This window comes from Hippichthys cyanospilos, chromosome 1 (genome assembly GCF_059441005.1).
Source record: "Hippichthys cyanospilos isolate Australia breed blue-spotted pipefish chromosome 1, RoL_Hcya_1.0, whole genome shotgun sequence".
NCBI classification, from domain to species: domain Eukaryota; kingdom Metazoa; phylum Chordata; class Actinopteri; order Syngnathiformes; family Syngnathidae; genus Hippichthys; species Hippichthys cyanospilos.
Window position 1 is genome coordinate 26,468,910 of NC_142369.1, and position 18,328 is coordinate 26,487,237.

The 18,328-nt window shown below is 41.7% G+C and overlaps 2 protein-coding genes across 2 annotated transcripts in view; both read right to left on the minus strand.

Moving 5' to 3' along the window:
- The window catches only part of rab11fip1a (RAB11 family interacting protein 1 (class I) a), a 16,538-nt gene extending 4,336 nt beyond the window's left edge, over positions 1-12,202 (minus strand). The window contains exons 1-3 of the mRNA XM_088422204.1: positions 11,523-12,202; positions 2,992-3,416; positions 1,837-2,704 (exon numbers count right to left, since the gene is read on the minus strand). Of these exons, the coding sequence (XP_088278330.1) occupies positions 1,837-2,704; positions 2,992-3,416; positions 11,523-11,872 (1,643 nt within the window). The 5' untranslated portion in view covers positions 11,873-12,202. The remainder of the gene's footprint in view (positions 1-1,836; positions 2,705-2,991; positions 3,417-11,522) is intronic.
- A 1,656-nt stretch (positions 12,203-13,858) lies between these two features.
- The window catches only part of adgra2 (adhesion G protein-coupled receptor A2), a 43,209-nt gene continuing 38,739 nt past the window's right edge, over positions 13,859-18,328 (minus strand). Inside the window, exons 14-19 of the mRNA XM_088431433.1 lie at positions 17,945-18,153; positions 17,748-17,875; positions 16,918-17,041; positions 16,689-16,837; positions 15,987-16,076; positions 13,859-15,840 (exon numbers count right to left, since the gene is read on the minus strand). Coding sequence (XP_088287559.1) covers positions 14,424-15,840; positions 15,987-16,076; positions 16,689-16,837; positions 16,918-17,041; positions 17,748-17,875; positions 17,945-18,153 — 2,117 coding nt within the window. The 3' untranslated portion in view covers positions 13,859-14,423. The remainder of the gene's footprint in view (positions 15,841-15,986; positions 16,077-16,688; positions 16,838-16,917; positions 17,042-17,747; positions 17,876-17,944; positions 18,154-18,328) is intronic.

The window sequence follows — 18,328 nt, forward strand, 5'->3', positions numbered from 1 at the left end:
CAACATTCATGAAAAAAAACGAGTGCAGTTTGCTCACCATGATGACCCAAAGCCAACAAAAGTTGCCACCAAAATCCAAATGTAGAGGAAAACTCAAGACAGGAGAGGAAAAGAAAAACCACAGACCCAGGACGTCGACATGTCAAGTCACACTGTAACTGCTTCTACGCTCCTTCCGCAACCTGTTCCACAACATCTTTACAAAAACTAACACACCCTTTTTCTCATCATACAGCAGAGCAGTCTGGCCAAACAGGTCTGTTGACTGGTGGGTGGAATACTACTAGTAGTCCAAGATTCACCAGGGTGTGAGTCAATGTGATGTGTACAATTAATATAAAAGTAAAAGCATTGTTGAAAAGAATGCAGAAAGAATGTTAGATGCTTTCATTGGCAAAGTGGACATCTATTGAAAAAAAGAAAAATGTGCACTTCAACGCCTCTAAATTTCTCCATCACAAATTCTGTAAATTCATGCAAGCACAAGTGAATAACAGAGTGCATGACTTCATCTACTGCTTAGCCTGCTCTGTTAAATGTTAGCTTTAAGTGGCATATTTGGGGAAAGTGAACCATCAGGGTAATTTCGTGTGAACCATCAAACTAATTAACACAGAATTTTGGCCAGGACAAGCGTATTTGGTGCAAAATTTTAACAAACTCATCACCTTGTCAAAGAGCGGACAGAATGAAAGGATCAAGGCGTGACCGTGTTCTTTAATTTGAAGGTGCTTTTTTTGTAGGAACGAGAGAGCACAAAAATGTTCCTGGAAAAGACCCCAACATTTTTCCTACATGCACAAAAAAATCAAAAAGAAGCATAATTTCATGGGTAGCCATCATCCATTTTTCAAAAATCTAAGCATGTTGTATTAGGAGCTGAAGTGGTCTTTTTTAGGAACTCTTGTTACGTGTCTACTTGAATGTGCGTATTAAACCGCTTTGTGCACTTCACTGCAATGTGTAAAATTGGTTGGCTCCTTTGATCAGCCATTAGCTAAACTACACAGGACAGCAAATGTAATGACTTGCACAGGGAAATAGGAAGAATTGGTCCACAAGCAACATGAAAAACAAACTGAGCAAAGTGAGACTCTTGGGGGGGGGGGGGGGGGGGGGGGGGGGGGGTACTCTTGGGTACTCATTGTGATGGGTTGATATGATAAGAGCTTGATGTACATTTCTTTAATGACACATTAGCTCAAAGATTATTTTGCAGTAGCGGCTAGGCCTGTCCAAAGATGAGTGAGTGGACTGCAGTTGGTGTGTTTGGTGTCTGTTGACATTTGAGATAAATCCAAGAACATTTGCATTTATTACAACTAGGTTGAACATGCCATCCCAAAACCAAACATGTTTTTTGAGGCAGCCGTTTGCAAGAGCGCTTAAAAGTGAACCAACAATCGCAGAAATAACAGAAAAGGCGCTCTTCAAACATGGGGTTATTTATTTTATATAACACCTTTTTAATTAACTGTAAGGGGTAATTAAACAATAATTAGGAAAAAAATATAAATATCAATAGTCTATACTTTACTTTTATAAAGCTATTCCTGTGTTCGGAATTGAATTTGCGTCACTCCCACAGCTTTCCTAGAAAACTCACAGTGTCGCGTCGACTGGTGAACTATTTTGGGAACGGGCAAGGAAGCTTCTCACGTGCTCTTTGGGGCTACACGGTGTCTGCGAGCAGCATGTTGGTGACCTCTGCTCTTGAGTCTCGAGTGATTCTTATATCATGTAAATAAACACGACTCAAATTCCTAAGAATGGGATGGAACACTTTCTTTCATAAAACAAAAGAGAGAAAGCGAGAAAAAGAGAATGACGGCCTACCTTGGTTTAACTGTGGAAACTCTCGGGGTGCGATTTAAGAAGAGCGTGCTCGACGAGCTTTGTGAGTTAAGGCTGGATTTCTGCTCATCAAATGCACTTTCATCGCCGTTGAACGGAGTCGTAGATATGAATGAGTTATTCTCAAATGAGTCTGTGGCCTTGAAGTCTTGCCGTTCTGCTGTGTCATAGTAAGGAGCGTGCGTGGTCATTTCTTCTTCGAGGCGCTGTGGTGCCTCTTCCTTTTTTTCTTCCTTCTTTCTGGCGATTCCAAAAAGAGATGAGAGCCTTTCGCTCATGGAAGCCTCCTCATGACTTTTCTCCTCTTCGTTTCTTTGGGTCAGCTCCTCCGTTCTGCGGCGCTCCTCGTTCTCCGATGCTTCCAGCCTCCGGCGTTCTTCTTCTTCCTCCCTCCTTGCTTCATCCTCAAGAAAGCGCCTGTTCCTCTCGTATTCATCGGCCTTTCTAGAATTTTCTTCCTCCAGCCATTTCTTTTGTCTCTCCTCTTCTTCCTGCAATCTCACGGCTTCAATCCGCCGGCTTTCCTCTTCCTCTTGACGACGCTGTTGTTCCATCATGAGCCTATCTCTCGTCTCGGACCGAAACAAAGGCACGTGCTTGGCTTCCGAGACACCGGTGGTTTGATGGTGGACGTTCTCCGTAGAGCCTTGGCCGGAGCTGTTAAGACTGAGATTGGAGTTACTCCCGGGCTCCGTTGCTTCTGCTTCCACATGGGTGCTGTTAACGGTGGGTTTGTTGAGGTCACTGTTGCTGTGCTTGGAGCGGCTCAGGAAAGATAATGCCCCTAGAGACACCTTGCTGTCAGAGCTCCCACTCCGCTTGTGTCCAAGAAATTTGAATTTCTTCTTAACTGCGGAAGAAAAGAAAGGCTTTAGACTTTAGAAATAAATGAAGTAAATCTCTACCCCAAATCCCAACAACTTGCAGGAAAGCATTTTTTCCCCTTAACAGGTAACTAACTACCAAGCCAGAGATTTATAGTAACCAGCAGAAAAATTAAATGCTCTTCCACGAGAAAAGTACAATCACCATTGTTGACATTGATACTATATACGAAAACAACGTGTCAATAACAGCAGAAAAGCAACATAAAGTGTTGAGAAGTGAACAAACTCTATGCATGGATGGAAATGATACCTTCAGGCGTCTCTACATTGATACCAGATGAGCGGCTTCCGCTAAGGGATGAGTTCCTCCCAGGAAGGGTCCCTAGTGTAGACATGGACTGTGAGGTGTTTCGCTGCAAGTTGGATTTAGGCGCAAAGAGGTTCTTTAGCTTGGATTTTTTTTTCTCTCCTGGAGTTCTGTTGGGGGAGAGTGAATCGTGGTCTCCCTCGCTGTCCGTCAAGACTTGGCTCATAGCTGAGCCAGAATCAGAGAAGCTGTCTTTTTTCTTCAAGCGAACTTTGTCTTTCAACTTGGACATGCGGGAACGAGGCTTGTCATGCGCGGAGAGGTCCACCATGCTAGCTGACATGTTGTTCCTCATGAAGGTGATGCAGAGCTGTACATCGCCTCGCAGCTTGTCCGCTTTTCCATTCTTGTCCACTAACGGGAACCAACTGAGGATGACAGAAGGTGAAATAGAATATAAAACACAATCTAATATTCCAGTACTTCAACCTTATTTAGTAATTTACAAAACCAAGAGAACAAGATAGGTGCTTGGGTAGGATCGGCACATGTATAAAGCGACAGTCGATGGATGGTAAATACAATTAAAAAAAAAAACAGAAAAAAAAGTCTGTCAGTGTCGAGATAGATTTAGAGTTCTTCACATAAACATAAGTAATTCATTTATTCAATTAAGTTGTAGTGGCCAAATGCAAGGAGTAAAATCAACACAGATATATATAACTAGGGCTGGGGAAAAAAAGTTGTTCAGGAATGTCGACTTTAAAAATACGTCAAGTAAATGTATCTGCTTCGAATCTCTGAACCATGTTTGCACCACCATTTTCTACACGACCTTTCTTGATGTTTTGCAATGGCACAAAGGGAGAAAAACTCTGAAAAAGACAATATCACAAGTTTGGGATCATTTGCAATGATCACAAGAGTCATAAAAATAATGTTCAATTACTGCAGAGTAGAAAAAGCAGTACGTCATTGAGTGTGATGGTGTGCAATTATCACAAGAGTCATAAAAATAATGTTGAATTACTGCAGAGTAGAAAAAGCAGTACGTCATTGCGTGTGATGGTGCACCACTATTTGTGTGCTTAAAATCACTTACTGATTTCGAACTTAGTGTACTATCTTTCTCTCTCACACGGAGCAAGTGAGCCACTCGCTCGGAGCAAGCAAGAGTGATGTTGCTGGCATTGCGCAAAATGACACGACAAAAAAAAACCCTCACCCTCCCCTTCCTTAATTTACTCCTTAAATTGAACAGATTGAAAAAAAATCTGTCTCCACTATGACGGCCCTTTCAACATCGTCGGTTACGGCAGTTACAACATCGACTGCATGCCTGCTGTCTGTGATGTCACAATGTCCTCATGCACATACGGGAGGTATGGGCTGTTTAGAGTTCAAACACAAACCGAATCCGAACACAAATACAGGTCACATTTATTTGAAAATATAAACAAGTTCACAAAAGAAAAAAATCTGAATTGAGCATTAACTCCTGCAGTGTGAACCGAGACGTAGTAGACAAGTTTATTTATGGAATAATATGAAGAATTGTCTATAAATGACTTTTGAGGCACTATTACATGAGTAATGTACAAATAACTACGTATGTGTGAATGTTTGTTGGCCTTCAATGGTAATCACTAGTGCGCTAATACTAATCGCAATTGCTGACATGTTAGCATAGGTACATTTTGTTGATAATATTTATATTACTGTATTTAGAAGATAATAAAGTAGTTACATTCACTCACAGTCAATGCATACTGAATTTATTCTTTGTGACTGTGGTTGAAACTGAAAGGTGTGTATATTATGGTGAGCACAATGTCAAAGAAAAAAAGCATCGCAATTATGGGTGTATGCACTTTCCCACCCGTGTTTTCTTTGTTGTTAAGAATCAGTACAATGTTTGAAGGAAAAGGGAGGAGTGTTCTGGACCTCAAAGGACTTTTGCAAAGACAAAAAAAAAAATCCTCTCAAAAAAAGCAATAGAACCAAATTAAACTGTATGTCTGTTGGTACAAATGACATACCGGTACTTCTATTAGCTTGTTTTCTAGGGAGGAAAAAAAAAATCTTCCTTTCAACGGAAATTAACAAGATAGTGTGTTGAATTCCCACTGGACATTTTGTTACCCTTCAACATGACATTTGAAAATTCGTGTCTTCTAGTAAATTTGTGTTGCATTATCTGCAGTTCATGGAGCGTTTACTGCTACATCAGTCAATACACTGTCAGAGACCTCTAGTGGGGCTCTTGCAAAGATAGCAGTCAGGAGACAAGCTTGGGAATGAATCGACATTCTTTTGCGTGATGTCACGAAGGTCACACTAATTCGAGCCGTCTCTCTTCTTCCACCCTGCGACTCGGCCAAGTCAAACAAGAATGTCTGACATGTCGGACAACTACAAACAGTTTGCATACCCTCATTGGACTTTATTAGGTAAATTTAACACAAATTACAAAAACAAACTCTGCTTTTAAAGAAAAAAAGGCAGCCATACATTTACTCTTGTGTGTTGTGCTTGCACAGTATTCCCCTAACACTACTAGATGCTGATGCACTTCCATGAGAGTCAGAAATTATCCTCACACACTCTTTAAAGGGGAAGTCAACCCCACAAAAATGTGTTTACCTATAGTTTTAGACGGCCCTTCTCATTTCAACACAATACTATAACTGATATTGGATTGGTGGAATATTATTTGAGAAGCAAAATCCAGCCTTTCTCAGCAGGTGGCACTTTTGCCATTTGCTGGAAATGACATTCGAGTTGCTCAGGGCTCAGGCAATGACCAATCAGAGCTCAGCTAGCAAACGTCATGTGACTAACAGCCATTAGCTTACCTCTGAGCGACTATGATCTCATTGCAATGAGACAGCTACGTGACAAAATCAACGTCCCCTAAGGTGGAACAAAAACAGATGGATTTTGCTGGTTGATTTATGTTCCACAAACACATTATTAATCATGCCATGCAAAGATACTGTAGTTGAGGTGTGTAGAGAATATTATGCTAAAGGACATTCTGGGTTGACTGCCCTTTAAAATACATTCTGAATTACTTGGCTTTTTCCAGTGGGCAAGCAAACAACAATAGCCAATGTAAGGAATTGTTCCCTCTTATTAGCTTTTGTTTTTCAGCTACACCCAACATGTGGTGGACCATAAAACAACACATGATTGACGATACAGTAATATAGAATAAAATAGGATGCCTTAATTATCATTGTATAGGATGTATACATTGAAATTGGGATCGCTGCTTCATATTAAATGAATAAACAACAATAACATTTGGACAAATTAAAAAGGTATGCAGATAGTTACTCAATTAAAAATGATTGAATAATTAGATAATCGATTAATTGTCGATCAAGCAACTAAATGTTGCAGCAACAGTGAAAATTTTCAAAACAATTTTTTCTTTTTGGTCTGTATATTTTTTTCTTCGTATCAAAGCTCTGAAATACCACCAAGTATCTTTCTTTTTCATACATGCAAAATGATAATGTTGAACACCATTGACAATGAGATTGACATCCGCCGGGCTCCTTTTCTTGATTTAATGGGTACAATGTGAAAATGATACTGCTCAATTATGTCTGTATCTTTGCATGAATTAATCTCGCCACTGTTCATCTTTGATCCCTAGAGGGGTTGGGAGAGTTGCTGAAACTAACAAACCAGATTGTCACATTGCTTTTGTAAAATGGGTCCTCTGTTTTTAGTAGTGATGTCCAAGTAAGCCAGGACACTCTTTGAACTACGGAATATGCATATAGATTTGAAAAAACAAACAAACATCCAAACAAGTGAACTGAGTGTAGGGCACCAGCCACTGCATTAAATGTAACCCTTTGAGGAAAAAATTCAGCCAAAAACCATGCCTCTTTCCATACTGTATTTGCCAACAACTTTTGTCTAGCTCATTAGGAAAATGCCCGCTGTTTACTTCCAGGGTTTTGATCTGCGTCAATGTCACCATGGCGTGTCCTTAAGTCGGTTTAAAGAAAACAATGAATTGTTACATGAGCTGACTGGGTGTTCATTAACAGACTGTTCTTACCCAACCATGCACCCACAAGCATGCGCTTGTTGCTCTTGCAAGTCAGGTTCAATCTACTAATTGCTGGGAATATTTTTTTGGGTGACAAATCATGAACAATCGCTTGTTTGATTTATGAAATGCCATTTTCCACAGTACAAGAAATGTTATGAGTACAACGTCTATTTATATTATTATCGCATTTTAATGTTTGTTTAGATACAAACCTGTCAGGCCACAAGTAACAACTCATATACTGTAAATCTGGAGCCCAAAACAGCTGGAAAAAAAAATCACTGTTAAGTGATCAGGATTTTCAGGAAAAACAAGTCCTTGTAATTACAATTCAGAGCTCTATTTTGGAAGACTGGTACTCATGAGCTTGGTGTAAAATACAACTTCACTTGGTGTGGGCGCAAATCTGGGGGCATGTGTGGTGCATGTTGTTGTATTTTATTCATAATTGGATGGGCAATGCATGAAATGTGTGCCAATTTATTAATCACTGAGCATATCAGGAGCATTATTAGTTGCAATTGTAACATATTACTGGTATTTAGAATAACATAGGCAGTATTTTCATTGATTTACATGTATGTGAGTAATTCGTGTGTGTGTGTGAATTAATTTGCTTCCATTGTTTTGTATTTTATCTTATTTTTTTTTTATTTTGCCTTGTGGACATGCTGGAATTTTGAGATGATTACTGACAATTTGCTTTCTGTTCTGTATGAATATTTGTTCCTGGTCATCCATCCATCCAGGCTCCACTCAACGTGGAGGAGAAGTGGCTCGACACTGAGTGCTTCATACCTCTGAGCCCGGACACCCTGCGGAGGAAACTCATTTTGGCCGCTTGTATTCGCGATCTCGTTCTTTTGGTCAGGACCTATAGCTCGTGACCATAGGTGAGGGCAGGAATGTCGATCTACCGGTAAATAGAGAGCTTCACTTTTCATTTAGCTCTTTCTTAACCACCACACAACCACAACCTAACCCTAACTCGGTACAGACTACACATTACAGCAAACACTGCACCGATCCGCCTGGCACCGATCCGCCTGTCAATATCCTGTTCCATTCTACCCTCACTCGTGAACAATGAGAGCTCCGGTGAGAGTTGGAGGTCAGGGCCTGAAGAAGTTAACAGCAACACATAATCCGCAAGGAGCAGAGATACAATGCTGAGACCTCCAAACCAGACCCCCTCACCGCTTCGGCTGCGCCTAGAAATTCTATCCATAAAAGTAATGAACAGAATCGATGACAAAGGGCAACCTTGGAAGAGTCCAACCCCCACTGGAAACGGATTCGACTTTCTGCCGGAAATTAGGATCAAACTCTGGTACAGGGACCAAACAGCCTGTATCAAAAGGTTCGGTACAACATACTCCTGAAGCATACCCAAAGAACTCCACAAGGGACATGGTTGAATGTCTTTTCAAAGTCCACAAAATACACACAGACCTTCTTGACCCACACTTTAGATGGACTGCTCGCGTCCTACCACGTGCGATATCACATAAAGCACTCCGTAAAAGTAGTGTACGATAACATGTTTGCCACTTTACCTGCGGCAATTAAATGCAGTAGCTAACTTGTAATTGAAGTGGTATCAAAGCCGACAAACCAATAAAAGGACAAAACTTACTAGATTTGCAGACTTGGATGGCTTGAAATAACTATGACTTCGAAAACTGCAATATATTTCAATTTGGTTATCGTCCCATGCCTAGTAGGGGGTCTTAACTTGTCCTACTCGGCCAAAAGATTGGAGGTGATTGCCAGTAATCGCTGGTGCTCAAGTGCCCACCCACAGTGGGCAAACTAAAATCATTTGCAAGGAAAATCTTTGTGCAGTTCCTTTTACTTCATGAATGCACCTTTGAGCCATGCAGACAGCAGCGCTGAACTTAAAGGGAATGAGAGAAACCTCCCCCATTGGATGGCAAACAAGTTACCTGCTTTCTTCCCCTCAGTGACGCAAAAAGTCACTAATCAAACTACCCATGGCCGTGGAACACCTTTGTGTGTGTGTGTGTGTGTGTGTTTTTTCACTCATTTTCACTCATCTTTCAAAGCCTACAGAATATTGTGTGCTATGTATATATCCATCTAAAAACATGGATGGTATCATATGAAGGATTGATTGCCATTCCTTGTTGTTGTTCCTTGTTGATCAGTTACTCGGAATACATGTGTTGTATACTGTATAAGAAAACACTGCCATCCAATGGTCACAGTTATCACTACAGTGCTGAATTGGCTCAATATTAGATAAGCACTAGTTAAGGGTGCCAGCTACCCTCCATAGAAAAAACATATTTGATAAGAATTGTATTATGTATTACTATTATTTAATTTTATTACTATGTTAAAAGATGAAAATTATTGTCTATGGCACTGAAAGAGTTAAGGAGATGGGCATTGCACAATTGAAGCCTACTGTGTTTACACCCAAATGGATCAGACAGCCTCAGTCTAAATGTGCCAAACTGTTTAAGTATATCTGTGCCACACCATGCACTAGTCTTGCAGGTGAGTACGAAAATAGACAAAAAACGTCAGTATGTCTCTCTGCAAGTTTTTTTTTTTTTTTTTTTTTTTTTTAACGCAAAGCATTGAGGGCGCGAAAGATCAAGCACTAAGTAGCAAGGGAACTCTGTATAGCAGGGTCTCCAACCACCAGTTCGCGGCCTGGTATCGGTCCGAGGATCAAATGGTAGTGAGCCGCATGGGCCGCACCCAAAATAATGGTTTGGAACTTATTTAGTTTAACAGCTCATTCTTGTGTGCTTTGTTTGGCTTGATCTTTGTTTTTTGGCGACACTTCTGGCCGCTATTGATATTACATAGAAAGAACATACAAAGTGAGAGGGATGATGTGGTTTTGAAAGCAGCCAGATTGGAGACTGCTGCTGTATAGCATTCTTCCTTTAATTGCATGAAATTAATGGACTTTTTTAAAATGTTTTAACATGTTACAACATAATATTTGTGTCACCTGACCTATACAGTATTAAATTTTCTCATGCCGTGCACGAAAAAATAAATGACAATCATTTTATACCCACCAAAATTTGGAGAAATCAAAGGAAGGGTATGACCACCTCTGTAGGTAATCTAATTTCATTTCAGCGACATCAAAATATTGAGTGTTTGAATTCTTGCAAAGATAACTGGTCATTTGTTTGTTGAAAGGGAGATGATATTAATATAAAATTTTTCACTTACTTTCAAACCAATAGGATTGCCTTCCAGAACACTAAACAAATACCCTCTTATTTAATCTTAACATTGAATCATTATGTATTATAGACAACTGCAAAACCTATCTTGAATAGTCATTCCTCCACACGCTGCATTAATATGGAAGCGGGGGGAGACTCTACCGTACCACAGTTAGCCTCAAGGTGAAAATTTCAAGTAGCCACCCTGCATGCTAGTCCTCACTCAAATCAAAGCAAGTGGAGTATTCACGAAGAGGAAAAACAACTCAGCCATGACCACTGCAAATAAAAGAAGATAAAAGATGTCGACATTGAAAGGTTTTCTCTCTTAACCTTTAGGTTGATAATACATTCACAAAAGAGGGTGTGTGAGTCTAAATGTTACACCCAGGCTTCATTTAAGCACCGTTGTCATCCAAGACACAAGGGTGTGAGCATACACTGCATTGAGGTAATGGCTCTGAGGAATTTGCAGAACTGACAGCAGCAAAGTGACACACTGATTTTAGGGCGGGTCTGCGACACATTATCTCAGTCTACCACACGTCAGGCTTCGTCCACCACATCAAAACGATTAGATTGATCAGATATGACAGTGAGTAAGACGCCATGTTAACAATAAACTTTTAGATGGTTCTGGACTCATTTTACATTCACTGTATTGTTACAAACAAGCGAACATAAATCAAAACGTTCCATTAGAGGCCTTTAACTGGAATTGGCACTGTGAGCCGTGCAATACGACAGGTTGCCATTTTTCTCTCCCTCGTCTCCTCATTTAGGTCACAAGTGAGCTGGAATATATCCCAGCTGGCTGTGGGTAAGAGCGAGGGTACACCGTGGACCGGTCGCCGGACAATCGTGGGACACATGTACAAAAGTCCATTCACACTCACACCTATGAGCAGTTTGTTAGAGTCTTTGGTGAAGTGAATGTGCATTTGAAATGTGGGACGCTGATTTTCAGTCCATACTAAGAACTATGAATATATGTGTGTTTTCTTTTAAGAATTTATATCTCTCTTTTTAGCCGATTTAAAAGAGGGTCTAGAGCCTGGTAATAAATCAAAAGGTGAACACAGTCAGTAGTGTCAATATAATTAGTTGAAGCTTTAAACCAGTTTGAAGATTTAGATATATTCTTTTAGGTTAAGTTTGGCATACGTTGAACACGCACTTACACAAAAATGCCTAAGCTCTACACTCCAGGTTAAACAGATACCCTAAAGAGTGTTATGAATGCTTACTCTGGCTTTTGGCGAGCCTTGTTTTCGTACAGCTCCAATAAGTTGACCACGGCTTGACCCAGGAACTTGTCGAGGCCGGCCTGAACTCGGTGCATGACGATGATGTACAGTGTGCAGCGGTCGACGTTCCCCTGATGGAAGAGCGGCAGGCCGAACGAAGCTTCCTCTCTCCACATCGGGGCCGTGCTCTTCTCCACAACTGCGGTGGAAAACTTGTCTTTGGCCACCTGGATGATGGCATAGGCGTCGTTGGTGCCATTCTTCCCCTTGGGGCGAAGATACCGAGCCTGGTGCACCGTTACCTGCACGCTAGTTGGGAATGACTGCTGGCTCTGATCGATCAGAGACATGGCTTCAGTCAACGGAAAAGTGTTAAAAAGCTTCCCGAATGAGTCAAGCGGGGAGGCTCGCGTTAATTTAACCTTCGGCGTCCTTTAAAGAGTGGAGGTTTAGAATTACCGAGCTGGGCTTGGATTCAGGAAGCTCAGGTTCGTACGTCCCCCTCTTCCTCGTATACGCTACATTTGGCAGCGCACCAGGCGATGGAATAAAAGACACGCAAAAAGGTGTCGATGAAAATTTGAAGACGCTTTCTTAAAAAATAAAAACAAAACACGACTCCCGTAATACGCGTTGCGGAAAGTTAAAACGTTTACTTCCTCGATGTTTCTTGATTCCCATTGAGACTCTGCACACGGACACGTCATTGGCTAGCTTTACCTGTCAGTATTTCATGTCAGTCGCTGATTGGACCTTGGTAAGAGGGGCGTTACTTTTCAGTTAGAGAACGAGACACTCAACCGGGAACCGCTTGTTTATACCGCGGAGTCCAGTGAAGTTAAAAAAATAAATAAGTAAAAGAACAAAAGAAAAAAAGAGTTGTCCGTTGCCGCAACACTGCTCCTTCAGTCAAAAAGACTTGAACATAGAATTGAAACGGAATGCCTGACGTTCTCATGGGAAACATTTTCTGACAGGGCTCTAACGAGTAAACCATAATGCCTACTCAGTAACCCTTGTCATTTTTACGGCATGATCGTCATTCAATTTCACCATCAAATCTATTCTATGCCGGAAATATGAGCAACACAAATGCCAGTTAATTACCTGCTCCCTGAGAGATTAGAATGAAAAAAGTAAAAAAGAGCATGGAGGTTGACAATAAGGCTAACATTGTAATTCAAGCCTTTTAGTCTTTTTCTTTATGACTCCACTTTTGTCAAAAGAGAAGGTTTTGTTTGTTAAAGATGCAAATCTCTTAAGCTTTTTGCCACCCAAAAGTACGATTGACATCATTGTGGAGATGGATGGAGAAAGTACTCATATTCTGTTTAAAATTTAAAACCTGAGAAAAAATACATTTTTTTTTCTTTATGTACATAGAGCTCCTACTAAATTCAAAGATTACATAACATTACATGCTCCTTTTTGCAAGCTACTGTAATTAATGGCACTTGACAAAAAAGCTACTGTAATTAACATTAGCTCGATCTTTGTGCTGTCAAAACATGTTTACATACAGTAAAAAAAGCAAGAGAATGAAAACAACTGAAAAACATACCTGTCTTTTTTTTTTCATATTACACATGGGATTTTTCAAAACCAGAGGTTCTGTTGTGGTGCACAGGACATGACACTTTTAACACAAATCATAGTTTGAGCCAACAAAATGGAACACTATTCTAAAAAAAGGCCATGAAAGGAGACAAGCTTGCTTCTTCTACGCCTGCTTTAAGACCTTTTGTTCATTCAATCAAAATCTCAACCACTGAAACAATGACTACACTGGTTGTAAATATATGGTCATTGAAATGGTGCGCATACGAACTAAATGATTTCATTAGCAGGAAAAAAAATAATTCTTTTGTAGGTATTTACAATCTAAATAAAAACTGTTAAATGATTCACGGTCATCATCCAACAAAAACCTTAAAATTCAATATTTTACTTTTCATGAATGTACCTTGTTCACGAGAACAACCTTTAAAAGTAAAATTGAAGTTTCAATTTAATTTATTCCACTATTATTTCAGTAAATGTAGCTTTGCATGTCACTCTTCCTAAATATGCTGATCAATTTCAGTAATTTCACCAGTACCAGCAGCAGCTATTGATTTCATAAAGTAAGTGTGCCACTAGATGCGTGTCGTTAGTGTGCGGATCTTTTTTTGGATATCAAAAAGACTTCCATAGAACAATGACAAAAGGTAATGACAATATGATATGTAGTGAACGCCCAACTTCCCAATTTTGAACATTGGCAGGAGGAAGGACTGGAATATACATGACAGTGAATCTCCCACAAGATTATCACATAAAATGATTTCCACTCTGTATTCACAACTCACATTCTTTTAATTGACAATTGTTTATGTACAGCGACACACATGCGCGCACACACACACACGCTCATTCTCTCTATTTCCACATGCAAAAAAAGTACTTGAAGCAAGCATGACCATAAAAATAATTGCATAAAGCTGTGTCCTATAAAAAAGAACATTCTTCTAAAATGCATAGAAAAGTCAAAATTAAAACAATAGATCTCTCCTTAAAATTAATTTTTAAATTCTCATAAACCAATATATGCATCTTGCAATTATTAGTTGAATAAAATAATCGTCCTTTTTTTTTTTAACTGGACTGTTTTTTGATTTTCCTTACCATTTTACACCAAATTATTTGCCACTGAAACAAAAGTAGCAGTTTGGGGTCTTGGATCCCTTTTTGAACAATCTTAAATTATATAATAATCCTTAATTAAGAGCCATTTAAAAGACGGTCTTCTCATTCGAAAAGCTGTGAGGGTAACACTAACGTTGATGCACATTGATGTGCATCAACGTGCGACGTCACATTGATCACGTGTGACGTGCACATTGATGCACGTTGATGTCCAAATTACACAGTGGTTTCGCTCTTCCACAAACTGCTCTTCACCCCCACAGAACTTTGAGAGTGATCTGTGCTGCTCATGTCTTGGTCCTGCTCTCGAGCCGAGTTCTTCAGGGTGCCATTTGGGGCTGCAGCACCCGGCACAGTCGTGGTGATGCTGTTCAAAGGGTAAGAACAGCGCTTAGCCTCCCGCTCCGCAGTGGCCGCTAATTTCAAATTGTCTCTGCTGACGCATCGTCTGTGCGAGCCATTCATGGCTACCCTGCTGGCCACAGAGGGGAGTAGGGGGTAGGGTTTGCGGCTGCCGCTGCTGCCACCGTCGCTGCCTTCGGATGGGCTGGTGGCCACTGACTGACCCGCGCGCTTTCCATTTGTCAGCCGGCCCGCGTGGCTCTCTGGGAGGCTGTGATGGATGCTCCCGTTCTCACTGGTGGCCTGTTTATGGACCGCATGTGACGGGCCGACGTGCTCCGAGCCCACGGGTCCCAGTGCCCCAAGGCTGCCCCCGCCTCCTGCTGTCCTTAAAGCTTTGAGACGATAGTGAGCTCGGCCATCACCCCGATGGTGATACTGGCTAGCTTGTTTAGTCCTGCTAGTCACCTTCCTTCTCTGAGGGTGCACTGGCACTGAAGTGTGAATGCTGGGAAAAATATTGTTTGATGGCTTGGTGACATTGTCAGTACTGGTGCCAGTGTTGATACCAGCAGCAGCCCGCGAGGCGTTGCTCGCCATGTCTTGCGTCACCTGCAGTAGGTTGGTGAGCTTGCAGGGTCCGGGTCCGACACTACTGATGCCGCTCGGCGTGGATGACGACCGAGTCGACGACGAGTTGTGCGAGTCACCGGGTTGATGGCAGTTGATGTAAAGTTGGGATCCCTGCTCAGAGGCATGCAGGCCACTTCCTGTTGTGCACGTGTGAGCGTAAGTAGATGCGGGATGGGTGCCGCTGTGACCCGGGCAGCACGGCAGCCACGAGGCTTGCACATCCACACGTCGGAAGCAGTGGTGCACTACCAGGAACACCCCCAGGGCTATGGCCACCATTCCGTAGAGAGAACTAAACAACAAGCTAGCGTGCCCGGTCAGGAAGACTGCCATGGCCCCACAACACCACAGCACCAAGAACAGGAAGTGTGTGGCAACCAAAATTAAAAACTGCGTCTTTAGCGAGTACTGGTCTTCTGAAGCCACACTGGAATTCATGGGACCCGCAACTGAGTCTGTGGACAGCAGGCTGACGCTTCCTGCCAGTGCAGGCTGGCTCTCAGTCACGGGAGAAGACGGTGTGGTTCCTGTGCATTCTTTGGCTGTCCGGTGCCTCAGGCAGAAGACAGTGCACAGGAAGTAAATCCAGGTCACCAAAACCACTAGGCCTGCTGGGACAAAGAAAGCCCCCAGGCTGGGGCGCCACACCAGCCAGCAGCTGCAAGAGGCAGTAGAGGAACCATGTAGGGTCATTGCACAACAAGGACATCATTGTAAACCGGCCCAATCGCACAGAATTGTTCACTTTGCCGCGCAATATAATGTCAAGGGGTCAACTCAAGGATAAAGAAGTCCAATACTCACTAAGGGCTGTTATCTCCATAGTTGCTGACATTGACAGCTGCAGTAATCCCACAAATGATGAGAGGAACTCCACCAGCTATTAAATAGAACCTTAAATGAGAGTTAGAACACATCTGTTTGACCTTTGGCCGGGACATTTTTAATGCATGCAAGTCTGTGTCATAAATGTCCCCGGGCGTAATATGAATAGATCTGTGTGATCCTTTATTTTGGGAGTGGACGGAGGTCAGTAAGGCTGAAATTTATCGCGGAATGGTGCGTAATATCCGAGTGGGCAACAAAGAGGGTCTGGGGCAGCAGCACTCTATATGATCTTTGCTTTGGGGCCACAGGCGCAAGATGAGGCCAAAGAGAGAAGAAACACAAGGGATTATTTGGGAAGACATTGCCCCCCCTGAATTTCCCTGCAGATTTACGGCGACCCCTCTCTGCCCTCTTATGCTGGATTCCTACATTCAGCTCCCATATCTCCCCTTGTCTTATTGTTTTTTGTGTCTTACAGAACGTTTCAAGGTTTCATAAAAAAAAAAAAAAAAAAAAACAGAGGGACTTTATTTGTTAGGCACAATGGCCCCTTTAATGCTGCACAATGTGGGTGGCCGGGCACGAGAACATCTGCGTCTATCAAATGCATACACCGTATTGATACCTAACAACAATCTTATGGACCGAGAGGAGGTGCAGGTGAGGTTTTGCTCTGACCTGAGCATCGGTCGCTGAGTGGGCGGAAGAGAGGAATCCCCTTCTGGTGGCAATGGCATTCTCCACATAGCTTCTTTGTAGATGACCCTGGCACTGACACCGATCCACAGCAGGGTTGACAGTGAGGAGTAGTGCAGAGCAATGCCCACCTGTTGCATAATGCTCACACATCAGGCCAATACGTGACCAATGAAACAATTCAAAAGTAGTAAAGAGAGTAAGCACTTACTGCTTGACAAACAATTGGGTAGCTGATCAGACTAATGCCTCCTACATAGACGGCTGTCGTCATCGCGATGTGGAAGCAAGTATTCAGTAATGTGTGCCAGCTTTTTCTTGAAATGTGAATGGAACTGTCAAGGGAGCAAGATCAAACAATGCATACGGGATTACTTACATCAAACATGCATATGTTTATATAATCCAATTTAACAGTACTGTATTTCATTTCATTCATGAGCAAATGTGTCCAAACATTTGAGTTACCTTATGTGCAGTACCAGTCAAAAAGATGCAATTATTTGGTAAACAGAAAATGTGGCTGAAATACAGATTATTTTGATAACTGATGGCTCTGTTGATTTTTTTTTGTCAGTGAAGCAATGTATCAAAGTCAACAAAGTCAACATGTTATAATTTCAATGCTTTTCAAAAACAGGACATTTCATTTCAAAGTTGCAGAACCATAAATTATGATTAAGTTACTAATTTGGTCTGTAAAATTAGAAAATGGGCAAATATGTAGCTCACATTTCAAAGAGTGTACAAGGTTAATTTTGATTCACCACAAAGCAATCTGATTGCTTTCATGGAGGACTGCGGAAATCGGAAGATATTTGATTTAGACAAGCGGAAATTCCGAGCATTTGGACAAATTCAGTGAAACTAAATATCTAAACGATTAATCGATTTTCAAAAAACAATTATTGATTAATTTGACAATCAATTAGTTGGCTGTTCATATTTACAAAAAAGGTAAATGAAGCAACGTTAGGTGGAAAATATTGAAGGTGTTTCCAAACTTTTGACTGGCACTGTATTTGCCTCCGCATGAAGTACCTGTGGTGCAGGATGTGAGTGATGATGATGGTGAAGAGGCAGAGAAGCAGAAGTGCAGTACAGGCATACACCACAGGGTGGAGCACCCTCACAGAGATGGGTGAGGAGTTGGGGAAGTCGGGCACCTCCTGAATAACAAACGTGAAAGGAGTCAAATGACCTCATTAGCAGTGCAGGGTCAACGCGTATCGTCCTACCTGCAGCACAGCATAGTTGCTAAGCAGAGAACAGCGCATTGTGGAGGTGCTACTGTCAATGTGGACCAGCTGGCAACCGTCTGGGCTCCAGCCTCCATGTTTAGTCAATGTCTTTGGACTCCACTGGGCCGCCACAGCATCACTTCCTGGGGACAAGTGGCGGAGCGACACCCAGACAGGCTCGGAGTGGTTCCACATACTGCAGCCATCTATATCACAGAGGAGGGAAACAAATGGCTGAGTCATTCACGATAGACTTGCACGACATTTACAATTAAATGACATTTTTATAAAACGCAAGTCACAACAATTGGAGTAAGTGGGAAGGAACAAGATTTATGCTGGATTTATCAGTGCACTGGTAAACTATGTGAAGCCTGTTCT